At 54.3% G+C, this 19,178-nt stretch overlaps 2 protein-coding genes across 2 annotated transcripts; one reads left to right on the top strand and one right to left on the bottom strand.

The window, feature by feature from the left end:
• Positions 1-278: 278 nt before the first annotated feature.
• LOC135890851 (fibrinogen-like protein 1-like protein) lies at positions 279-5,216 on the bottom strand. Its single transcript, XM_065418311.1, has 4 exons — positions 5,173-5,216; positions 3,015-3,158; positions 1,681-1,737; positions 279-1,313 (listed from the first exon to the last, which is right to left on the bottom strand). Exons 1-4 carry the CDS (start codon positions 5,174-5,176, stop codon positions 685-687), a joined length of 834 nt encoding a protein of 277 aa, XP_065274383.1. The 5' UTR covers positions 5,177-5,216; the 3' UTR covers positions 279-684.
• Positions 5,217-16,657: 11,441 nt separating this feature from the next.
• Positions 16,658-18,261, top strand: LOC135891051 (protein FAM170B-like). Its single transcript, XM_065418539.1, has 2 exons — positions 16,658-16,727; positions 17,477-18,261. Exons 1-2 carry the CDS (start codon positions 16,658-16,660, stop codon positions 18,259-18,261), a joined length of 855 nt encoding a protein of 284 aa, XP_065274611.1.
• Positions 18,262-19,178: the final 917 nt, after the last annotated feature.

Below are 19,178 nucleotides of genomic sequence, written 5' to 3' on the forward strand. Positions count from 1 at the left end.
GCACTAAGGGCCCAAGTCTCTCCTCCCGCTCACCTCTCCTTTCTCCTCCCCCAGAAAATCCCTCTGGCCCCAGTCTCTCCTCCCCCCTACCCCAAACGGAAGGGCTGGTGGCCTGGAGATTTACTCTGGCAGGGAGCAAAGGGCCCGTCCCAGCAGCCCCGCATGCCCTGCCTGTGAACCTGGTAACGCCAGGCATGTTCTCCAGCAGCGTGGTGCCCATGGGAGCACCCGGAGAGACAGTGACAGCAGGGCACAGAGTTACCAGCTGCAGACCTCACTGCTTAGAAGTGTGTGTTTATTCCAAAGCCTGGATCCCCAGGCAGGGCCATGCAGAGGGTGTTTGAGAAGCTCCCGCCATGCTTGGGATTTCACCTTTCCAGTGACCTCTAGGCCTGCTCATTGCATCGCCGAGCTAAAAGGACGCGGAAGAGTCACTCCAGCCGAACGCTGGTGCACAGGAGTCAGCCCAGCGGAGAAAGGCCCAGTGGAGAAAAGCTCAGAAAGTCTGCAGGGAGGGAGAGGAGAAGGAAAGTGGCCCCGTTTCCTGGGTAACCCTGATACTTCCCCCAGCAAGGCCTGTGAGGGCGGGCGGGAGGTTTGGCCATGACACACTCTGACCCTTTTCCCTCCCTTCGTGGAGCAGGGGTTGGCCTCACTGCAGACAGGAGGGTGGGGAAGGGGTGACTAACAGTAGGACGCTGGTTTGATGAGGATGGCGGAGGCTTGGCAGTTCCCACTACAGAAACTACCCCAAGTGATGCTCCCTTTGACATTCAGTTGAACAGAATAACAAGCCGCGTACCACCAGCCCCCACCAGAGCTAGACGCACAGTTCCCACTGGAAGTGTCCTGATCCAAGTCTTTTGTGGAGAACTTCATGTTGTCATGCACGGTGCTAGGATTGTTTGGGGCCATGGCGTCCCCTGCAGTCCCAGTGTAAGAGCCCAGACTCAGCCTGTAGCCTTTGGACTCGTCTTCCAGACCGAAGAGGTTGTAGTCTGCGTATTTCATGGTGCCGGATGAATCGTGGATGACAAACCTGACCTGGTAGACCTTCTGCTTGGCGATCCGATAGATGTACTCCGTCCCCAGCCAGTAGTCATCATGCACGTTGCCAAAGCCGTACTTGTAGGTGCTCCAGGACTCAGCCCAAGTGATCTGTGTGTCGTGCCGGTTCCGCTGGAGGACCGTCCAGCCCTCGCTTGTGCTGTTCAGCTCACAGTAGACCTCGAATTGATGGAGTCCTGTGGGCTGGATGACGAAGACGCCACTGACCCTGTTCCAGGTTATCTCGCTGCAGTCCTTGGGCCAGACTGTGGGCAAAACGAGACAAGTTGTCATGGAACAAAACCTCATGGAACAAAACCCCGCTCACAGTTACCATCACAGTGGAGTTTCCATAAACTCTTTCCTTGGCCTCCTTCCCAACTCCTCCGCCGAGGCATAGCAGCTGCATCTTGGCCAGATCCGGCTGCGCTGAGGAGTCCCGGAGGTGAGCTCTGGTCTCTAGCCTCACACCAGGCTGATGTCCCCATAGCTGTGTCTGAGGAATTCTCACCGCTGGCACTCTGCTCCCAGCTGTGTGTGTGTGTGTGTGTGTGTGTGTGTGTGTGTGTGTGTGTGTGTGTGTGTCACCCGTGTGAGGGGTGACAATGCAAGCGGGACACATTTACCACTTACCCTGGGCTGCCCGCATGTCACTGGCTCTGCTGCGCCGGAGGCTCCCTTTCCCCTGATCTGTGTGGGGAGGAGAGAGCCGAGTGACGGGAGGGCTTTACAGAGGATATTCCCAGCTCCACAGCTGGGCGTATTCTCAGCACATTCGCCTCCCTGTCCCTCCGCTGGCCCAGCTGTAGGCCTCAGTTATCCGCTGGGCACTGGGGCGCCTCTCCCTGCTGGGTTGCTCCAAACTCTGACACCCGCAGGGAGGCAGGAATTCACCCAGAATCCCTCCAGAGCAGAGACCCACCCTGGTACCCTGCTCAGCCTGGCCACAGCCCCGCGTCGCTGCCAAGAACCATCAGCAGGAGGGGGCCGGGCACCAATCCCAGAGGCCTGATAGGCTCTGCCTGCATCGGGCACCAACAGGCTCCTTCCCTCTGGGCCAGGGCCCATTCGCACATGCGCAGGGCAGCTCCCTGGGCCCAGCTCCCAGCTCCCAGCCCTGAGCTCAGGCTCCCCTGGGCCCTGCTGTGTCTCTAAGGGGGCAGCACATGTCTCTTCGACAGCCCCTTCTCGAAGCAGGGGAAGAAGCAGGATTTCCTGCCAGCTCTCCAGCCAGCCAGGGCTCTGAGGGACGGGGCGGGAGGCCAGCTTCTCCTTTGTGCCCATCCCCAGCCAATCAGGGCTATGGAGGCAGGGCCAGTCCTCAAAGCACTGCTGCTGATCCGTCCAGTGGGGGTGCCATGCCTTAGACTAACCCAGACTCCCCCTCACTGCTCTACCTGGCTCCTGGCCGCTCCCCTCCAGTCCGGCCCAAATGCAGCCACCAATCTCACCGCCCGCTCCCGTGGCTCTGCCCACACCACCTTGTGCCTTCCAGTCCCTTCCCTGGCTCTGCAGCTCCTCCTGCAGCAGCTTCCAGCCCCCGCGCCTCCCCTCGAGCTCTGCACAGCCCTGCCCTGCCTAGCTCCAGCTCTGAGTTAATTCTGCACCAGTCGCCCTGCTGCCTGAGCACCCCCATCTCATCCCGTCTGCCCCGCCTGGCTCGGGCCTGCGCTGCACCAGTTCACTCCTCCACGCCCCCTCTGCTGCCCAAGGCAACCAGCACCTCCTGGCTTTGTCCCATGCTGCTCCCTGCACTGCCCCTGTGGGCCCCCGAACCTCCCTCCCTCAAACCGCCAAAGAGCTCAGCGTGGTTTGAACAGAGAGCTACGGTTGGATTGTAATTTCTCCCAGTGGCTTCAGGCCTCCATAATCCCCAGGCAGCCAGTGAGTGACGTTCTGGGGCCCCAGGGCTGGCAGGGACCCCTAGGGCCAGGGGGGAGGGCTATAGAAGCAGACACATGACACACCTGCCTTCAGGTGCTTTGGGTGGATGTTCCTGATTGCATGGGTGGGTCCCTTTAAGATGTTCAGGTTGTGTATTTCCAGGGTGAGAACTGGGGCTAACAGGGCCAGCAGGCCGGTGAGGAGCAGGAGACGAGGGCAGCGGGCAGCTGCAAAAGGGAAGAGCCGGTGAGAAGCTGGGAACACAAACCCGCCCTTCAGGAGCCGCGACTCCCAGTTCCCTCTGCCCAGGAACAGCACAACCGGCACTGCCGCCCTCGCCCGTCAGTCTGGCTGGGCAGCCGGCCACTGGCCAGGCATGCACGGGGCAGAGAGGAGACGCTAGGAACCGGCCCCGTTGGGACAGAGATTCCTGGGGGGGGGCGGGTGCTGGGGAGTTTGGGATTCGCCGTGGAGAAATGTTCCCGCCCCACAGACACACCCCTGTGCCATGGAAATAACCGGGCAGGGGAGGGCGGGAGAGTGGGTGAGAGAAAGGGAAAATGAAGATTGGAGCTGGGGGGGCGGGCACTGAGAGCCCTGGGAGAAGGGACCTGAGGGGTGGGGCTTGGGTGGGCACTGAGACCCCCAGGGAGGGGGGCCCTATAGGGGGGTGTTAGAGCAAAGGTCAACTATTTGCCTATTATCCCAGATGTATCCTGTTTTCCCGCAAGTAGCTGCTTTCCCATACATTGCACAAAATAATCAATCAAGGAAGTCCAACAGATGTATCCTATTTACCCCTAGAAAGGAACTTAAAATTCCTTAGGTTAGCAGAATGTATGCACGCTAAGTTGTTTGTTTCTGTGTATAAAAAAGGCTTGCTCTGTGCTTGCAAGTGTGTTCCTCCCTCTGGCAATAGTCAAGGGGGACACCCACTCAGCTGACTGATCAATAAAGAACTTGAAGCCATCTTCTAGACTCCCGTGCCTCCTTGGGGTAATTGGGCAGCTCCAGGGGGAAACGAGCTCATTTGGCTAACAGGGGTGAGGGCTAGGTAGGCACTGAGAGCTCCATTGAGGGGGGGCCTTGAGGGGTGTGGTGTGGCTGGGCACAGAGAGCTGCAGGGAGGGGGCCTGTGGGGTGGGGCCTGTGTTGGCACTGAGAGTCCCAGGGAAGGGAATCATGGGGTGGGGGTGGGGCTAGGTGGGCACTTAGAGACCCGGGAGGTGGGGCTGAGCGGGGGGCACTGGCCAGGGGCACTAAGAGCCCTGGGGGGGGGGCTGTCCTGTCCAGGGGGGGCAGTCACAGCCCCAGGAGGTGGAGGGGGGGGGCTGGTCAGGGGCACTCAGAGCCCCAGGAGATGGAGGGGGGGGCTGGTCAGGGGCACTCAGAGCCCTAGGAGGTGGGGCTGAGGGGAGGGACTGGCCAGGGGCACTCAGAGCTTGGGGGGGGGCTGTCCAGGGGGGGCACTCAGAGACCCGGAAGGTGGGGCTGATGGGAGGGACTGGCCGGGGGCACTCAGAGCCTGGGGGGGCTCTCCGGGGGGGCACTCACAGCCCCAGGAGGTGGGTGGGGGAGGGGCGCACCGGATTTCAGGAATTCCCTGGCAGTGAAGAGCTGCTGGCAGCAGGGAGGAGCCAGCCGTGACAATCCCCAGTTGGGATCCCTGGCTGGGCTAGTGGCTATGGGGGCCCGTGGCCAAGCTGCAGCGGAAGGTGACCTGAAGGAAATGCCTTGGCCTCGGCCTCCTGCTAGGAAGGGCCTGGGCCAGACAATGACCCACCGCGCAGTGTCCCAGCTCCCTGCCCCACACCTGCAGGGCACGGCCCCTCCTCTGTAGGGAGGTTGGCATGTACCTTAGTGCTGCTTCCTCCATCCCCAAAGGCCTCTCCCAGCCAGTCTCTGGCAACCCCTGCCATTCAGTACACACATTACCCTGCTGTGCCATACCGGTGGGGGGGGGGAACCCCTCTGGGGTGGGGGGGCTGTCACACAGCTGGGGAGTGTAACCCGGCTGGGCAGGGGTGACTGTCTCCCTGGAGCTGGGGTCTCAGCCCGAGTGTCTCTCTGCCCTTCCCCCCAGTCGCCCCCGGGCGAGGTGGGAGCGCCCCACGTTGAGTTCCAGCCCCACATTCGCACCCACAAGTGCTGGTGGGTTCCAATCCTAGCTGAACACGCCCACCCGGCCCTAGTGCGGAGCAGAAGGGCCCAGCGCTGCCCCCCAGACCCTCTGGCTCTTACCCATCACCGCAGCACGTCTGGCCCAGGCTGAACGCTACTGCTCTGTGCAGAGCGGCTGGCACTTCTAGCTCCTGCCGTACGAGGGGCAGGTGCTGCTACCAACTGCTCCCCCTAACCCCCGCCCTGCTGCGCTCTGGGGATGCTGCCCTGCTGTGGAGCTGTCAGGTGTCTTGAACTGGAATTTGTTTGGAGAGAAACTGCTAAGGAGCCTTATCAGCCCTGAGCAGAGAGTACCTGGGAGCCTGCCTGGCTCGGGCGGGTCTGGTACAGCCTCCCCCCAGATAAGGCTCTTCCCTGGACCTGCCACCCATTGGAATCTGGAATAATTCCCTCCGAGGTAACACCCGGGGCAGCCAGGGCAGGGCAGAACTCGGGGCTGGTAGTGCCCGGGCCAGGCCAAGGCCCTACCACTCAACCATTATTCCTGCCAATGTGTGACACAAACAGGCCAAATGGGTGACACATGCCTGCAAACGGCTGGGTTTTGTTGCTCCCCCTGCCGTAGCTGACGGGTTCTAATGGGCTGAAGGATGTTCTCTTGCTGGGTGCTTTAAATAAACAAAACTAGAGCTGCACATTCCAGCCCACAGAGGTGCCACTGCCCATCCCCTATGGCCTGCAGACCCCAGAAGTTGTGTTACAAGCCCCACGCAGTCAGGACCCAGCAGGAGCCACGGGCTCCCAGCACCCTACACGCTTTGGGACAGGTCCCTACTGCAGATGCACCCTGCCACCGCCAGCTTCCCCGGGCCCCCGTTTCTCTGCCTGGTCCACAGCTGACCCCCACATGGTCAGGAAAAGCCATCAAGTGCCCCAGACACATTCAGGCTTCTCCTCTCCAATGAGTCCCAGAGATGGGGCACCGGCTGATTCATCACCTGCCTGAGAGCAGGCAAACATGTGAGATTTGTGTGTCCTGGTGACATTAAAGCTCACGGTGTAAAGTGCCTCTGCTTGGCAACTCCCCCCCTCTCGGTCAGAGATGGGTGGCCCTTCCCGGCCCTTTGCAAAGCCTGTCTATATGCGCAGCGTTCGGGGAGGGCTGAGGCAGGAGGGGATTGGGGGGAGGGGCAGGCAGAGTCTATTTTGGGAGATTAGGGGTGGCAGAGTTGTGCTTTATTTGCAGTTTTCTCTTTCTTTCTTCCACTGCCTGGGGACTGTAGCGGGGAAGGCAGTATCAGATACTAGGTGGTGGGCACCCTGATCAAAGCCTGGACAGACAGACAGACAGATGTGCTGCAGTTCCGTATTTACCTGGGTTTGGTGTTGGAGTTGAAGGCCAGAGCGCCTAGAGTCTGGGATTGACGTCCTAGCATGGCTCACGGTTGCAGTCCAGATAACCACAGCAGCCGGTCCTTGGACCGTTCATCTGAGCCTCTCGTGGCATTTGTGCAGAACTCCTCACCCCCAGGAGCAGCTGAGGCCAGGAACACCGCCAGGCTCAATAAGGGATCGGACATTTGTGTGCCCAGCCAGAACCTCCAGGGTTGGACGAGTTACTGCTGCACGTCCTGGAAGGGACATTGACCCGCCAGCTCCGGGACGTTAGCTGGTCTCTGGCTAGGACCTCCCTGTACCTTCCTGTGCAGCATCCGGTACTGGCCGTTGTCAGACACCAGAAGGATCCCAGCTCAGCTGTGGTCTGGCGTTTCCCCTGCTCCTCCTGGGTCAGGGCATTACCCAGCTCTAACTAAAGGGCCTGGGATGGGGCAGATCATCCCACATCTGTTCCTGTGGGGTTCTCACCCCTTCCGGTGCAGCAACCAGTGCTGGTCGCTGTCTGAGAAGGTCACTGGCCCAGGTGGACCTTGGGTCACAGCCAGGCTGGCAATTGCCACATCTCTATGTGTGCTTTTCTGGGAAAACCCCTTTCCTTGTACGCTTGGGATGCGGTGCCCGATGGGGGAGGTGGCGTGTGGGAGGGAAAGTAGCCTGGGCCCAGATCCTGCCAGGAGCTCAGGGTGGGCACTGGGGATCCCGTACTGCTGCCTGCAGTGACAGGCTGACCCCTAGTGGCTGCAGTTCATTGCTGCAGCGTGTGCTGAGAGTGGGAGACAGGCGCACCCAAAGCATGAGGCAGGAGAGGAGAGGAGTCAGGGAAGGGGCAGCCTTTCCCAGCTCTGGTTCTGCTGGTCTCTGTGGCTGTCATCCCAGCAGAGGACAAAGTGGCCAGTTTAGTCCCTTTGGGACTTGGTTCATTGCTTACTGGTAAGGGACTCGCGTGAGTCTCACTGCTCCAGCCCAAATTTGAGCTTCCGTTTGCACAGCTCCTTTGTGTCTGTGGCATAATTTTATTCTTTCTTTGCTCTTGTGTTCTCATTAGCTCACGGGCTGAACTCTGGTGCTGTTGACGGGACCAGTATCATTTATCTGAAATGTTTATCAGCTACTTTTCTCACTGTTGGAAATTGTCATTGGAATCAACAACACTGGAATTTGTTTTTTCTGTTCTGAAAATGAAACAAGTTATGTTTAAATAAATTTTAAAATATCCAAATATCGGTAAGTCATTTCCCATAGTACAGACGTTTGCTATGAAGTGGTTTTAAATTCAATGTTTAAGACACTGGACATTTTAACACAGGACATATCAGTATGCAATATTTAAAGAGTGAAAGCTGCATATGGTCAATCATTTAATTTTGCCATAACAAGAAATAACAACTGTTTTGTTACCACAGATATACACAAAAATATGACTGAATCTTGAATATGTTTCTTTTTTATTTTCCAGAATTTAGACCTTGGGTGCAGAATTGGTAGAATGAAAAGAGACGCAAAAAAATTATGTTAAGAGGAAACAGACACAGTTTAATGAAAGTTAATCATAAAAAGACTCTGCTTGCCCATGTCAAAGTTAGAATCAGGACTCACAATTTTGTCAAGACCACTCTGTTTATTAGCACAGCGCTCTGCTAATACATTCAGATAATGTGAGCCCCCATGCAAGACCCAAACAGTCTTATTTATACAGATAAAAGGGCACGAACTAAACAAAGGGACAGAGAGAACAAAATTGTAAAATTTACCTGGGGCACAATATGCATATCCTGCTTCCTTATTAACTCTTATCGATCTAAGGCTAATGCTTCACCAATTGCCCTTACCTGGGGCAATTCATTAAGCAGTTAATGTCTGCTTTCCTGCCCCGTGGCTTGCAGCATTTCTCATTTCTACTTAAAGGTACATACAGCATTCTTTAATTCATTCTATTTCTTTAATAGAATTCATTTCACTTTCACAATCCCGCCTTTTGGTCAAGTTTACGCAAAGACCAACAATTACTGGGTTCCACATATTAATCGTTCTTTATCTCTTCGTTCATCAGTGATATTTATCATCATCATATTAGCACTCTGTTTTGGGGCAGTCACCTGGGTGGCATACCTTACACAATTCTGGATACAACAGGAGATTAACTGAAAACATACAAAAATCATTAGGATTCCAAACAGGATAGTCAGGGCTCCCTGAAACAACCAGTTTCCTATGCCAGTTGAACAGGTTACTTAGCCACTTCCATAAACCTCTTGGCTCTTCATGGGGAAGATATGTGATTTGTTCTAAGTGGCTAGCGCGATCTATTACCTCACTGGTGTCGTCAGATATAAACACACAACATTCCTTTCCAATGAGAGCACAGGTCCCTCCTTTGGCCGCCAGCACTATGCCCAATGCCTGATGGTTTTGGAGGGCCATCTGTCAGATCGCCCCTGTTTCTTTGGCCAGGGTTTTTAAATTCTCTCCGGTTTCATTTGCCATTATTTCAACTACTGCTTGTAACCTCAGGAGCCTTTTTGCATGGTGTATTACTCCAAGTGGGATAAGGGAACTGCCAATGGCCTCTTCCCAGGTTAAGGGGCTTATGTTATTTACATACCATTGGGCATCTGGTAAGTTCCTTCTTCTTCGCCTGAAATTACGGAGGCGTTCTCGTGGGAAGGACCCTAGCACTCGGAATTGTGGGAAGACTCGGGCGGGATAACAGATACCTGACCAGTTAGCTGGTAACACAGTATAAGCTTTGGTCCCACAAACCCAATGATGGCCTATTAAGGCCGGGAAGGGTCGGTTGCACCCATTTGTCACATAGGTGCCTGCAAAGGAGGAGTAATATCCTCCAAAGGGCACAGGGTAATTCTCCTTACGAGGAGTGGTGTTATTTGCATGGCATTGAAAGATTGTATTGTTTTCACTAAGATTACTGTAGGAGGAACAGGAGATTGATTTTTCTGTTTGATCCCAGGTCAAGAAAAAAATTCATATCCCCATACCCGGCCCGCCACTCTTTAGTTTTCTTCGAATAATCCCATACACCATTGGCCACAATATGCTGAAGGCAATGGCTTTTTCCCAGATCCAGCCCTGTCCCATTACACACCCAACACCAATGACCTTTTCCTTCCACCACACTTATCCATTTAGATACATTTATTCCCACTGCTTCCCAAGTGTCATTGTTGTTCCATGTTGTGTTAGACGGACGAGGTCCTCCAGTGAGGTCTGGGGAATTGAGTGGGATTGCCAGGACAGGAACACCAGCTTGAGAGTGGGCTGGGATGTGGCTGCAGACCCAGCAGTTAGAAATATTAAAGGGTCTGAGCTATCCACACTTCCTGCTGGATAAAAGAATTGTCATCGTGGACTCCCCAGACCTTAAGACACCAGCAGCCGAGGAACAGGCGCCACCAGAGGCGCATGTTGGAGGCAAGGCCCTTCTGGTTCTGACAACCTCAACCGAGGGAACCGCAGTCACGGTTTTATGTCCGCCAGGCAGCAGGCGCTAGGCTCGCTACTGCTCCTTCTCGGGCCTTGCTTTAGGTCGTCGTCTGCTTCTGGCAACCCTTACGAGAGCATAGATGGTAAGGTATTGCAGGCTGTTCCTCTACGTCTTCTTCCGGAGTCAAAATTGACTCTGCGTGCTCCTGAGGTGATGATTGGTTCGCTGGGGGTGGTGCCTTCTTACACTGCGAAGCATGTATCCACGCTGCGATGCCAGACAGTTTAACAGCCGTCTGGATAGTAAGTAGTACCTGATAATTCTTTGATGTCCTTTAAGTCTCTTTACTTCTTTTTCCTTAACTCTGGCTATAACAATGGCCTTCACACCTTATCTTTCCTGATGCATACATTCCTCATTCACACAAACAGATTGAGAATACAAACAGTAGTATTTATATCGAGCAAAAAGGCATTGCTAATTGAACCTTGCTAAGTTTTACAATCAATAACCAAGACAATCAAATCATACATTAATTCTTATGGGACATGATAAAATCCTGCTCCTACATATCCCCCTTTTGACACTAAGATTATTAATCGCCAGTGTCACTTCTTATTTAGTCCACGTAATAGAAAATACTGGGAGGTGATATGGGCCTGTGGCTCTAGCTTTGCATACATTTGTTTTATTCAACAGCACATTCCAAACATTTCAATTAAACACATACAATTTAAAACCAAAACCACTTAGGGGTAGTAACATTAGTATGCCAGTAGTTGTGGGAGACCATCCAGAAAATGTTATACCAATGGTAAACTGTTATGTCTTTCTGCAGTGGCAATTCTTAACATGTCCCCATTTGCGTGTAGAATATGAATGGTTCAGTTTCCCACATTGCCTTTTTGTTTTGTTTCTAGGAACTATGTTACCTTTTTACCTTTTAAACAGATGATTGGTAACTTTCTGCCATCCAATGCCAAGACTGAGAGAGAACTCAGCTAAATCAGTGCTTACAGTAAGCGGAGACTTTTTTATTTGTTTCTGTATTAGGTTGTCCTGTAGCTGGTATCAGCTTTTTCTGAAAGACAATAACATTTTTCTACCCCTTTTTGGGTGGCATTTATTATTGCTTAAAATATTCCTTTCTTGCACAAATACCCTTGCTGATTGCAGGCAAAACAAGAGCAATTAACTCCATATTTGCCTGTGTTTTTGTTCTATAGGCAGGCCAGGTTTCAATGGTTTCTATCTTTTAAGGGTTATGGGGAAGTTATTTTACTGTTCAGTCATTAAATCCATGTGTACCTCAGTTTTAATTTTTATACAGCAGACCAAGTTTGTAATGTTTTTCCTGCTGTGTTAAGCTTTAAGTTTATTTACAGGTAATAGCTGAGAAGCATCATTACCAAAAAGGATTTTTCCAAAAATCCTACACACTATACATTGTTACAGGGGTACTTATTAACATTCAACTCATTTCAATTAAAGGTATCTTGTTATACCATGCCTTTTATTTAGACAATTTGTTTGCTGACCAGGTATGTCCTTTATCTGTAGCTTCTTTGTGCTGGTAGTTCCCCCCCCCCCCCCCAGCCCCCTTCATCAATCAGTTAGGTAATTTGCATGAACACAGACTTAGCTTTTGGATTCAAAGCCATCAGCAGACACAATTAACTTTTACCAGAGTTTTGATTCCTTTTAACTCTTGCTTCCAAAACACACACACATCTGAAAAAGAAAACACAATCTATTGTGGCTCCATTGGAGCCTGATAGGATTTTAATTAAGTAGCATGTTTCGCTTGCATTTCTTTCACCCCTTCTATAATAGACACTGCACATGTCCTGGGGAAAATGCACATTCCTTCTATAGTTTAACGTCTACACATATCAATCATGTATCCTTATCAAAGTGACAGTCTGATTACACAGAGCCATCCCAAGGCTCAGTGTTTCTAACATTGCTTCTTTTTGTTTTGTGCACCTCACCCCTGCTCTTGCTTCAGAGGGGCACTGTCTTTATCCTTTTACTACAGCTCATCTGCTATTTTGTTACAAAAAACAAACAAACAAAAAAGAATCCAGAATCTCTCCCGTGTCTTCTGATTTTGACTGCCCTGCTGCAGCCATGACTTGGTCTTTATTTAAAACCATTTTAAATTTTGTAAAAGAATCAAGTTACCCCGTAAGTGTTAAATGCCAAATCCCAAAGCCAACCAACACTGATTACCTGTGTCTGGCAAAAAGGTCGTGTCAGTTTTGCAACTTTGAATTAAAGAGTCAAATGGATTTTTAGTGGCATTATTCAAAACAAAACAAAATCGATTTATCTTAAACCTACAAAACAGGAGTTTTACAAACCAGGTGAGTTGGTTTAGGTTCTTAGAACCTCACATATTTCCACAGACAGAAACATACACATTTTCTTTTCCTTAACACTCCTTCTACACTGCTCTGTTTTTACATAGCTGTATATAGATGATATTCCCTTTATACATTTGGGTCAGTTAAGTTCCAGTAGAACCCGCCCATGTTCTAGCAAATTTGACTAAATTGTCCATAGTCAAATGATTTCAGAGTCTCTCTTTATTTGGATTATTTACAGACATTCTTTTGGAAAACGTCCCATTTTCCCTTCAGAATGGCTGCAAAGAAACCAAGACTTTTTTTTTTTAAAAAAAAACATGGTCCTTAACATTTTTACAAGGTTTAACTGCTTAATTCTTTCCAGCCTCCGTAGAGTTAACTTTTCACTCTCTTTCCTTAAATCACTTGTTTCTCTCCCAAAATGACACCTTTATCAACTCAGATTTCACCATTTTAAGTATTGTTCCAGGGATTCATGTCTTTTCTTACTCCTGACACTATGCCCTTAGGGCTTCCAACCTGTTTCTCAGTTTCTCTCTTGCTTGCCTGGGCCCAATCCTGCTTTTTCCAATGAACCGTTTTTGTGAGGGATATTGTGGTCACCTCACAATTCCGAAAGAAACGTCCAAGGAAAGGGACCAGAAAGGGTGGGGCCAGCCGAGGAGCCCACCCTCCCTGCTGAACCGATAGTGGAACAGTAAAGAATCAGTTTCTGAGGCAGACAACAAAGGGGAACAGAACATGGGGCTTTTTTTCTTTTTTCTTTTTACAATGAGATGGGAGTATGAAGGGGGTTGGGATCAATCCGAGTCTTCTCGGAGAACGGGGTAAAGGGGAGTGCTCGGTCTGGTGGTGGGAGAGGAGTCTTTTAATAAAGCTTTTAACTTATTATTTGAATATTTGAGAGAAATGAGTTTCCATTCTGTCCACCTACGATTTGCCTCTTCCCACCATTGCATGAAACAATCAACCTCTCCTTTAGCCAATTTAGTTTTAGATTGGCCGAGTTTGTCTTTTAAGATGTCCACTCGGTCCTTGTCCCAAGATCCTAACAGTGGCCACTGAGTTTTGGGATCTCCCTGAGTTAGCCTAGACCATTTCTCCAGAAATTTACAGGAGGCCGGACCCTTCCTAAAATACATAAAATGAGCCGGCGTTCCTTTAGGGAACTGTCCCGACTTAGACGTCTGGTTACCCATACAGGAGGACTTCACACACACCAATCACACAAGAAGGAAATTCGGGTTCGTCAGAGCGATGCTCGGTGCGACACACAAAAGGAGCCCACAGGCTACTGCCTCGATCGCCCTTGCTTTCACACCAAGGGTTTCACCCAAGGTGCGGTGTGGCTGTGATTGTGCAGATTTCACTCACTCAGGCCGCGGGGACAGGAACCCCTTGGTCGGCCGATCTCCGGACGGAGACGGCACCCAGACTCAAACACTCCACAGGAGGACGGATAGACACAGAGACAGGACAGTCCTCAGTCCGGACAAAACACAGAAATAATTACCTGACCAGATTCCTGATGTCAGATCCTGGGATCTCTAACCAGAACAGAGTGGGAACCAACAGGTTCAATGGCGTAGACCTCACTGTGGTCGTGCGCCCTTCCGTTCAGTAGGAGGACTGCTCGGGCCAAATGCCCAGGTGCCGGCTGCCACGGTCGTCCTACAAAATCGGTCAGGAATCACACAGCCCCAGTGAAGACGGTTGCCATCTCAGTGGGACCTCCAAATTGTCAAAGTCAGACTCAGGACTCAGAATTTGTCAGACCACTCTGTTTCTTAGCACAGCGCGCTGCTAATACATTCAGATAATGTGAGCCCCTATGCAAGACCCAAACAGTCTTATTTATACAGATAAAAGGGTGCGAACTAAACAAAGGAACAAAGAGAGCAAAATTGTAAAATTTACCTGGGGCACAATATGCATATCCTGCTTCCTTACTAACTCTTATCCATCTAAGGCTAATGCTTCACCAATTGCCCTTAAGTGGAGCAATTGTTCTATCTTAATGTCTGCTTTCCTGACACCTGGATCGCAGCATTTCTCATTTCTACTTAAAGGTACATACTCCTAGGGGGTCAGAGTTAACCCCTGGAACGACCATCACACATAACAGCATTATGTCTACATTGTCTACATTGTCCCCATAACAGCACAACACTGTTCTGTGACCCGGGCAAAGCCCGGAGCAGACCCAGGCCAGGATCCCCAGTAGGGGCACGCCTGGCTCGACACACACAAATTCTCTGCCCCGTGCCAATGCAACCCTCTCCCCCTGGGGTCAGCCCAGCCGGACTGTGCTCTGGGTGGTGCTGGCGGGCTGGGTGAGCTCAGCGTGGTGGGTTGGTTAGTGGGCTCAGCTCCCGTCTGCTGAAGGCTGAGAGTTTACACAAATCCCCTTTTGCCAGCAGCCGGCTCTCCTGCCAGCAGCTCCCACCCTGCCCCAGCTCAGGGCTCCTGTCCTGCTGCTTCTTCGCTTTCTTTCCAAATTTCCCAGGCTGCCCCACACCATTTGTTCAACCCCCCCACCCCCAGGGTCAGAGTTAATGCTGTGTGTTTGAGTGGCACTTCCCCAGCCAATCAGATTTGTGCTGAGTAGCATGGGGGGCGGGAGCTCTCTCCCAGCTTCACACCAGAAAGTGACTATACACCAGCTGGTGGCCCCCAAGGGCCTGCCCTACATGCGGCTGATACTGCGATGCCACAGCTCTTAGCCATCAGCTATGAGAAAGGGGCTGGGATGTGCATCACCGACTTCTTACCCAGAGCATTTATTCTGGCACTTTCTGCTCAGAACCACCTCCATTCCCTGCAGCCTGGCTGTGGGGGGGCGGGACGGGGGGAGGAGAACAGCTGCACTGCACAGCTGGAAAGGCGCCCCCTGGTGGGTGCCCAGGGCAAGGCCCCTCCAGCTAGAAGACCTGCCCTTCACCAGAGGCAGCTGGGTTGGGATCCCCCCCACAGCTCTGCCCCAGGGGCCTTGGCGGGTCTCTGACTTACAACAGGGCTGGATGGGAACTGCAAGGAGAGAATCTCCCAAGAGGAAAACATTCAGTATTAACGTCCCAGAGACTGGGGAGACCTTGGTTCCTCTGTCTGCGATGGGGCCATCCATGGCCCAGAGTGCCCAGGGCTGGGGAGCTCAGGGACAGGGGGGCAGGTGTATCGGGGTGTGAGGACCGACTGGTGGACATCACACCTCTGAGCAGGGGTTCAGGTCCCTTGGGACTGGAATTGGAGGTGGGGTTGGGTGCAGGTGGCAGTTACACAGCATTGGCTGGGGTTGGCATGAGTTAAGGCTTGAGAGGCCTTTGTTGATTTGGTGTCTCTTTAGGGGACAGCTAGATCCTGGTGGGGGCCTCAGAGGCCTCCAGGGGGAGGAAGAAACACAGCCAGGAGCCACCATTAGACACTCCTGACCGGGGTACGCTTGCCCCCCATCTCTTCCTCCCCACATGGAGCCTGCAGCTCTATTTGTGGGGTCAGGGTGCGGTGAATGGCAACACATCAAGGAGGCCTGCCTGGGGCATGTGGGCAGCGGGGAGTGGTGGTTTGGGGGATTAAAACAGGCTGGGGGAGGCATCTCAAAGGAGCTCTGTGCTGGGGCCGGGCTGCCTACGGTGTGCTGGGTTCGGAGTTGCTGTCTGTCTATTTCTGTTTGTCTGTTTAGACTGGCAGCTCTTCGGGACAGGGACCGTCTCTCACTCTGGTGTGGGCAGCGCCCAGCAATGGCCCTGGTCCTGAATGGGCCTCTTGGCGCTACCGTAACCCAAATCAACACTAATATGAATGGTCCTGCTCTTCAGTCTGTGCCAGCACAAAGCCAGAGGCTGATATGGCTCCACCCTCCCTGATCGGACACCGTATGGGCCCACCGGGGGCTTGTGCAGCATAGACCCAGCTGAGTGGTTTGGCTGGGACCTCATTAACTCGGCCCTCCCTGGACGGGACTCGAGGAGGGTCGGCTGGACCCGAGAGCAGCTCGCACGGAACTGAGCATTGCCAGCTGGGATGACAATGACCTCACCCAGCTCAGAACTTCTGAGCCGTTTGGATCCAAACAGTCTGATGCCGTTTGGATCCAAACAGTCTGATGCCGTTGGGATCCAAACAGTCTGATGCCGTTGGGACCAGAACATTCCAGGACTATTTAGACCACAACAGTCTGGTGCCCCTTGGATCAAACCCTTGGCTCAGGTCAATCGTGATCCTGTCTCTGCTGCCTGCACTGTGAGAGCTGGAGATTTAGCAGGAGAATTGGACCAGAACCGCCATCCCTTCCCCAGCAGAGACCCGGACCTCCTGGCTGGTGGTGGACAGAGAATCCAGGAGGTTTCGAGGATTGTGACAGGCACCAGCCTTGGCCCGAGTCCCCAGAGCCAGGACCATGCTGCACAGCCAGGGGCTTCCTGCTGAAGCCCCAGAGACGAATCCTGGAGCTGCCCAGGAAGGGTCAGGTGAGCAGGACGTTCCCTGGGCCCACAGGACACTCGGGGGAGAGGCTGGCAGGGGTCCTAGGTCAAGGATGAACTCAAATTCTCTCTCTGCCTGCCTCAGGGAGGTCTCAAAGGGGGAGGGGGAGAGAAACAGAGACCCCACCAGGGCACAGTGGGGGAAACGGACTCCAAGTGGGGAGAGACAGAGCCCTCTAAATGGTTAAATGGAAAAGAGGAAGGGGGAGACACAGACACCCCCCCCCCCAAGGGTGAAGGAGACACCAGGAAGAGGAGATATCTGGGGGCACGAAATGGCTCTTCCATGTAGAGATGCCAGTGCAGAGTCCTGGGCCCGTGGGGTAACGAGCCTAAGCCAGGGGCCTTGGAGATGGGCACAGCCAGGTCTCAGGCTGCTCCTGGTAACCATGCCAGGGTCATAGATGTCAGGGCTGGGGCAGACCAATGGGGCAGAGCGTCCATCCCCCCCAGGGCCAGGGCAGCATCGACACCGACAGGACGTTGTCTAGGGCTCTGTCCAACCTAGTTGCCAGTGTGCCAAGCAAGGGGGCTCCGGCCCTTCCCTGGGTGCAGCGTGTCAGATCCCTGACTGGTCGCTCCCCTGATATTCGTACTCAGTGAGTCCCCTTCCCGACCCCCTCCCCCTGCCCACAGAGGGCCCCTTTGGGCCTGGGACACAGGGCTGGGAGCCGGAGGGGGACGCACCGCAGGGGGCGATGGCCGCAGGAGTTAGGCTTTCATTCTGCTTTCAGAGTCGCAGAGATCAGGGGAGTCGCCCCCTCGTCAGGGGGTCTCTGCCGGGAGCTCCGTTCCTGGGGAAACGGCGGAGCAGGGGGTCTCTGCCTCTGCAGGCCCCAGGGACCCAAACCAGCAGACCTCCACGGCCACATCCGTCACCAGCCACTCCTCCACCCGCGGCGTGCAGCCTGCGGCCTCCAACCGCCTGTGTGCACAGCCCCCAGAGGATCCACCCGGCGCGGGCGTGAAGAGAAAGCGCTCGGCACGTGTCAGAGAGGCCGAGGGGGAGGGAGAAGAAAAGTCCCTGTTCTACATGAAGATCAGGGCCGTGAACGGCGTCTCGGTAGCCTGGGAGACTGGGGCTGGCTTTGGAACCATTAGGAAGCGCCCCCGCATCTTTAAGGCGAATTACAGCGGAGGAGAAAGCTTTGCCGGCTCGGACCTGAGCAGCTCCCACACCAGGTCCGAGCTGGGGGACGTGGACCCCGAGGCAGAGAGCGGCGCGGGGGGGCCAGCAGAGGAGGCTCCGCAGCAGCCGATGGGAGCGCCCCCTGAGTGGCTCCTCACCCCCGAGCAGGGCCTGCGCTGCCTGGCCTGCTGCCGAGTCTTCCCCAGCCTGGAGGCCCTGACCCAGCATGTGAAGCAGGGGCTGCGCGAAGGCTTCAGCTGCCGCGTCTACTACCGGGTGCTGGGGCAGCTCAGGGCGGGAGAGCCGCCCCGGAAGAGACGGCGACGTGGGGGCCGCGAGTGCAGCAAGTGTGGGGGAGAGATACGGCGCCCACGCAAGGCTGCCAGATAGGCCTGGCAAGGACGCGCCGGGGGAGCCCAGCTGCTGGCTGAGACCAGAGACGACTCTGCCAGCAGAGACCTGAATACACAGGGTGGGGACCACAGCCAGCAGCGGGTCTGGGCACACACGCCAGTCGCTGCCCCCTGCTAGGAAGCCCTGCCCGCTGCCGGCTTGCCAGCCAGACCCGATCTTCACATGAGGCCAGGACAACGAGCTCTGGGACTCGCCGTGATACACCCAGGCCCCTGCTTGGGAAACGCCAGCGCTACGAGCATCGGGGCTGAGAACTGGCAGCTCCAGCAGTGCCAGGCCAACGGCATCCCAGCCCAGCGCGCCAGACCCACACCAGGCTCCCCCCCGGGGCCAACAGGCCGAACCGGAGCTGCCAGGCTCCCTCCCCTCCCCCAGCCCGGCCGGAGGAGCAACCTGCAGCTCCCGCAGCAAGGCCCTGCCCGATGCCAGCAGAGCCCCAGACAGCAACGCCGAGCCCCACCCCTCCATAGGGCTCTGGCCGCACCGCACCAAGCCACCAGGGACAGGGAAAGAACTGACATCATCAGCCAGCCTTCGCCCTGCCGGGACCCAGCCTTCGCCCTGCCGAGACCCAGCCTAAAGCCTTCGCCACCGCCCAGAGGGATGGAGAGTTGCTAGCAGATCCACATCCTTAGAGACGCACACGGACTCCGGCCCATCGACGGGAGGAAGGTGATGAGAAGACGTCTCTCTGCAGCATCCCCAGAGACGGACGCACAGGGCGGCTACAACGCACAGCCCCTGAAGGCTGAGCCACGGAGCAAGGAGCTGGGAGCGCACCCCACCGGCACAGACATCAGCTAAGTAACTTACTGCGGGGGTCTCGTCTGGGGGGGGGGGTGACGCCCTAGGTTCCCAGAGCATCTCAGGGGCTTGTGAGCTAGGGCAGGTAG

This window comes from Emys orbicularis, chromosome 17 (assembly GCF_028017835.1).
Source record: "Emys orbicularis isolate rEmyOrb1 chromosome 17, rEmyOrb1.hap1, whole genome shotgun sequence".
Taxonomy (NCBI): Eukaryota; Metazoa; Chordata; order Testudines; family Emydidae; genus Emys; species Emys orbicularis.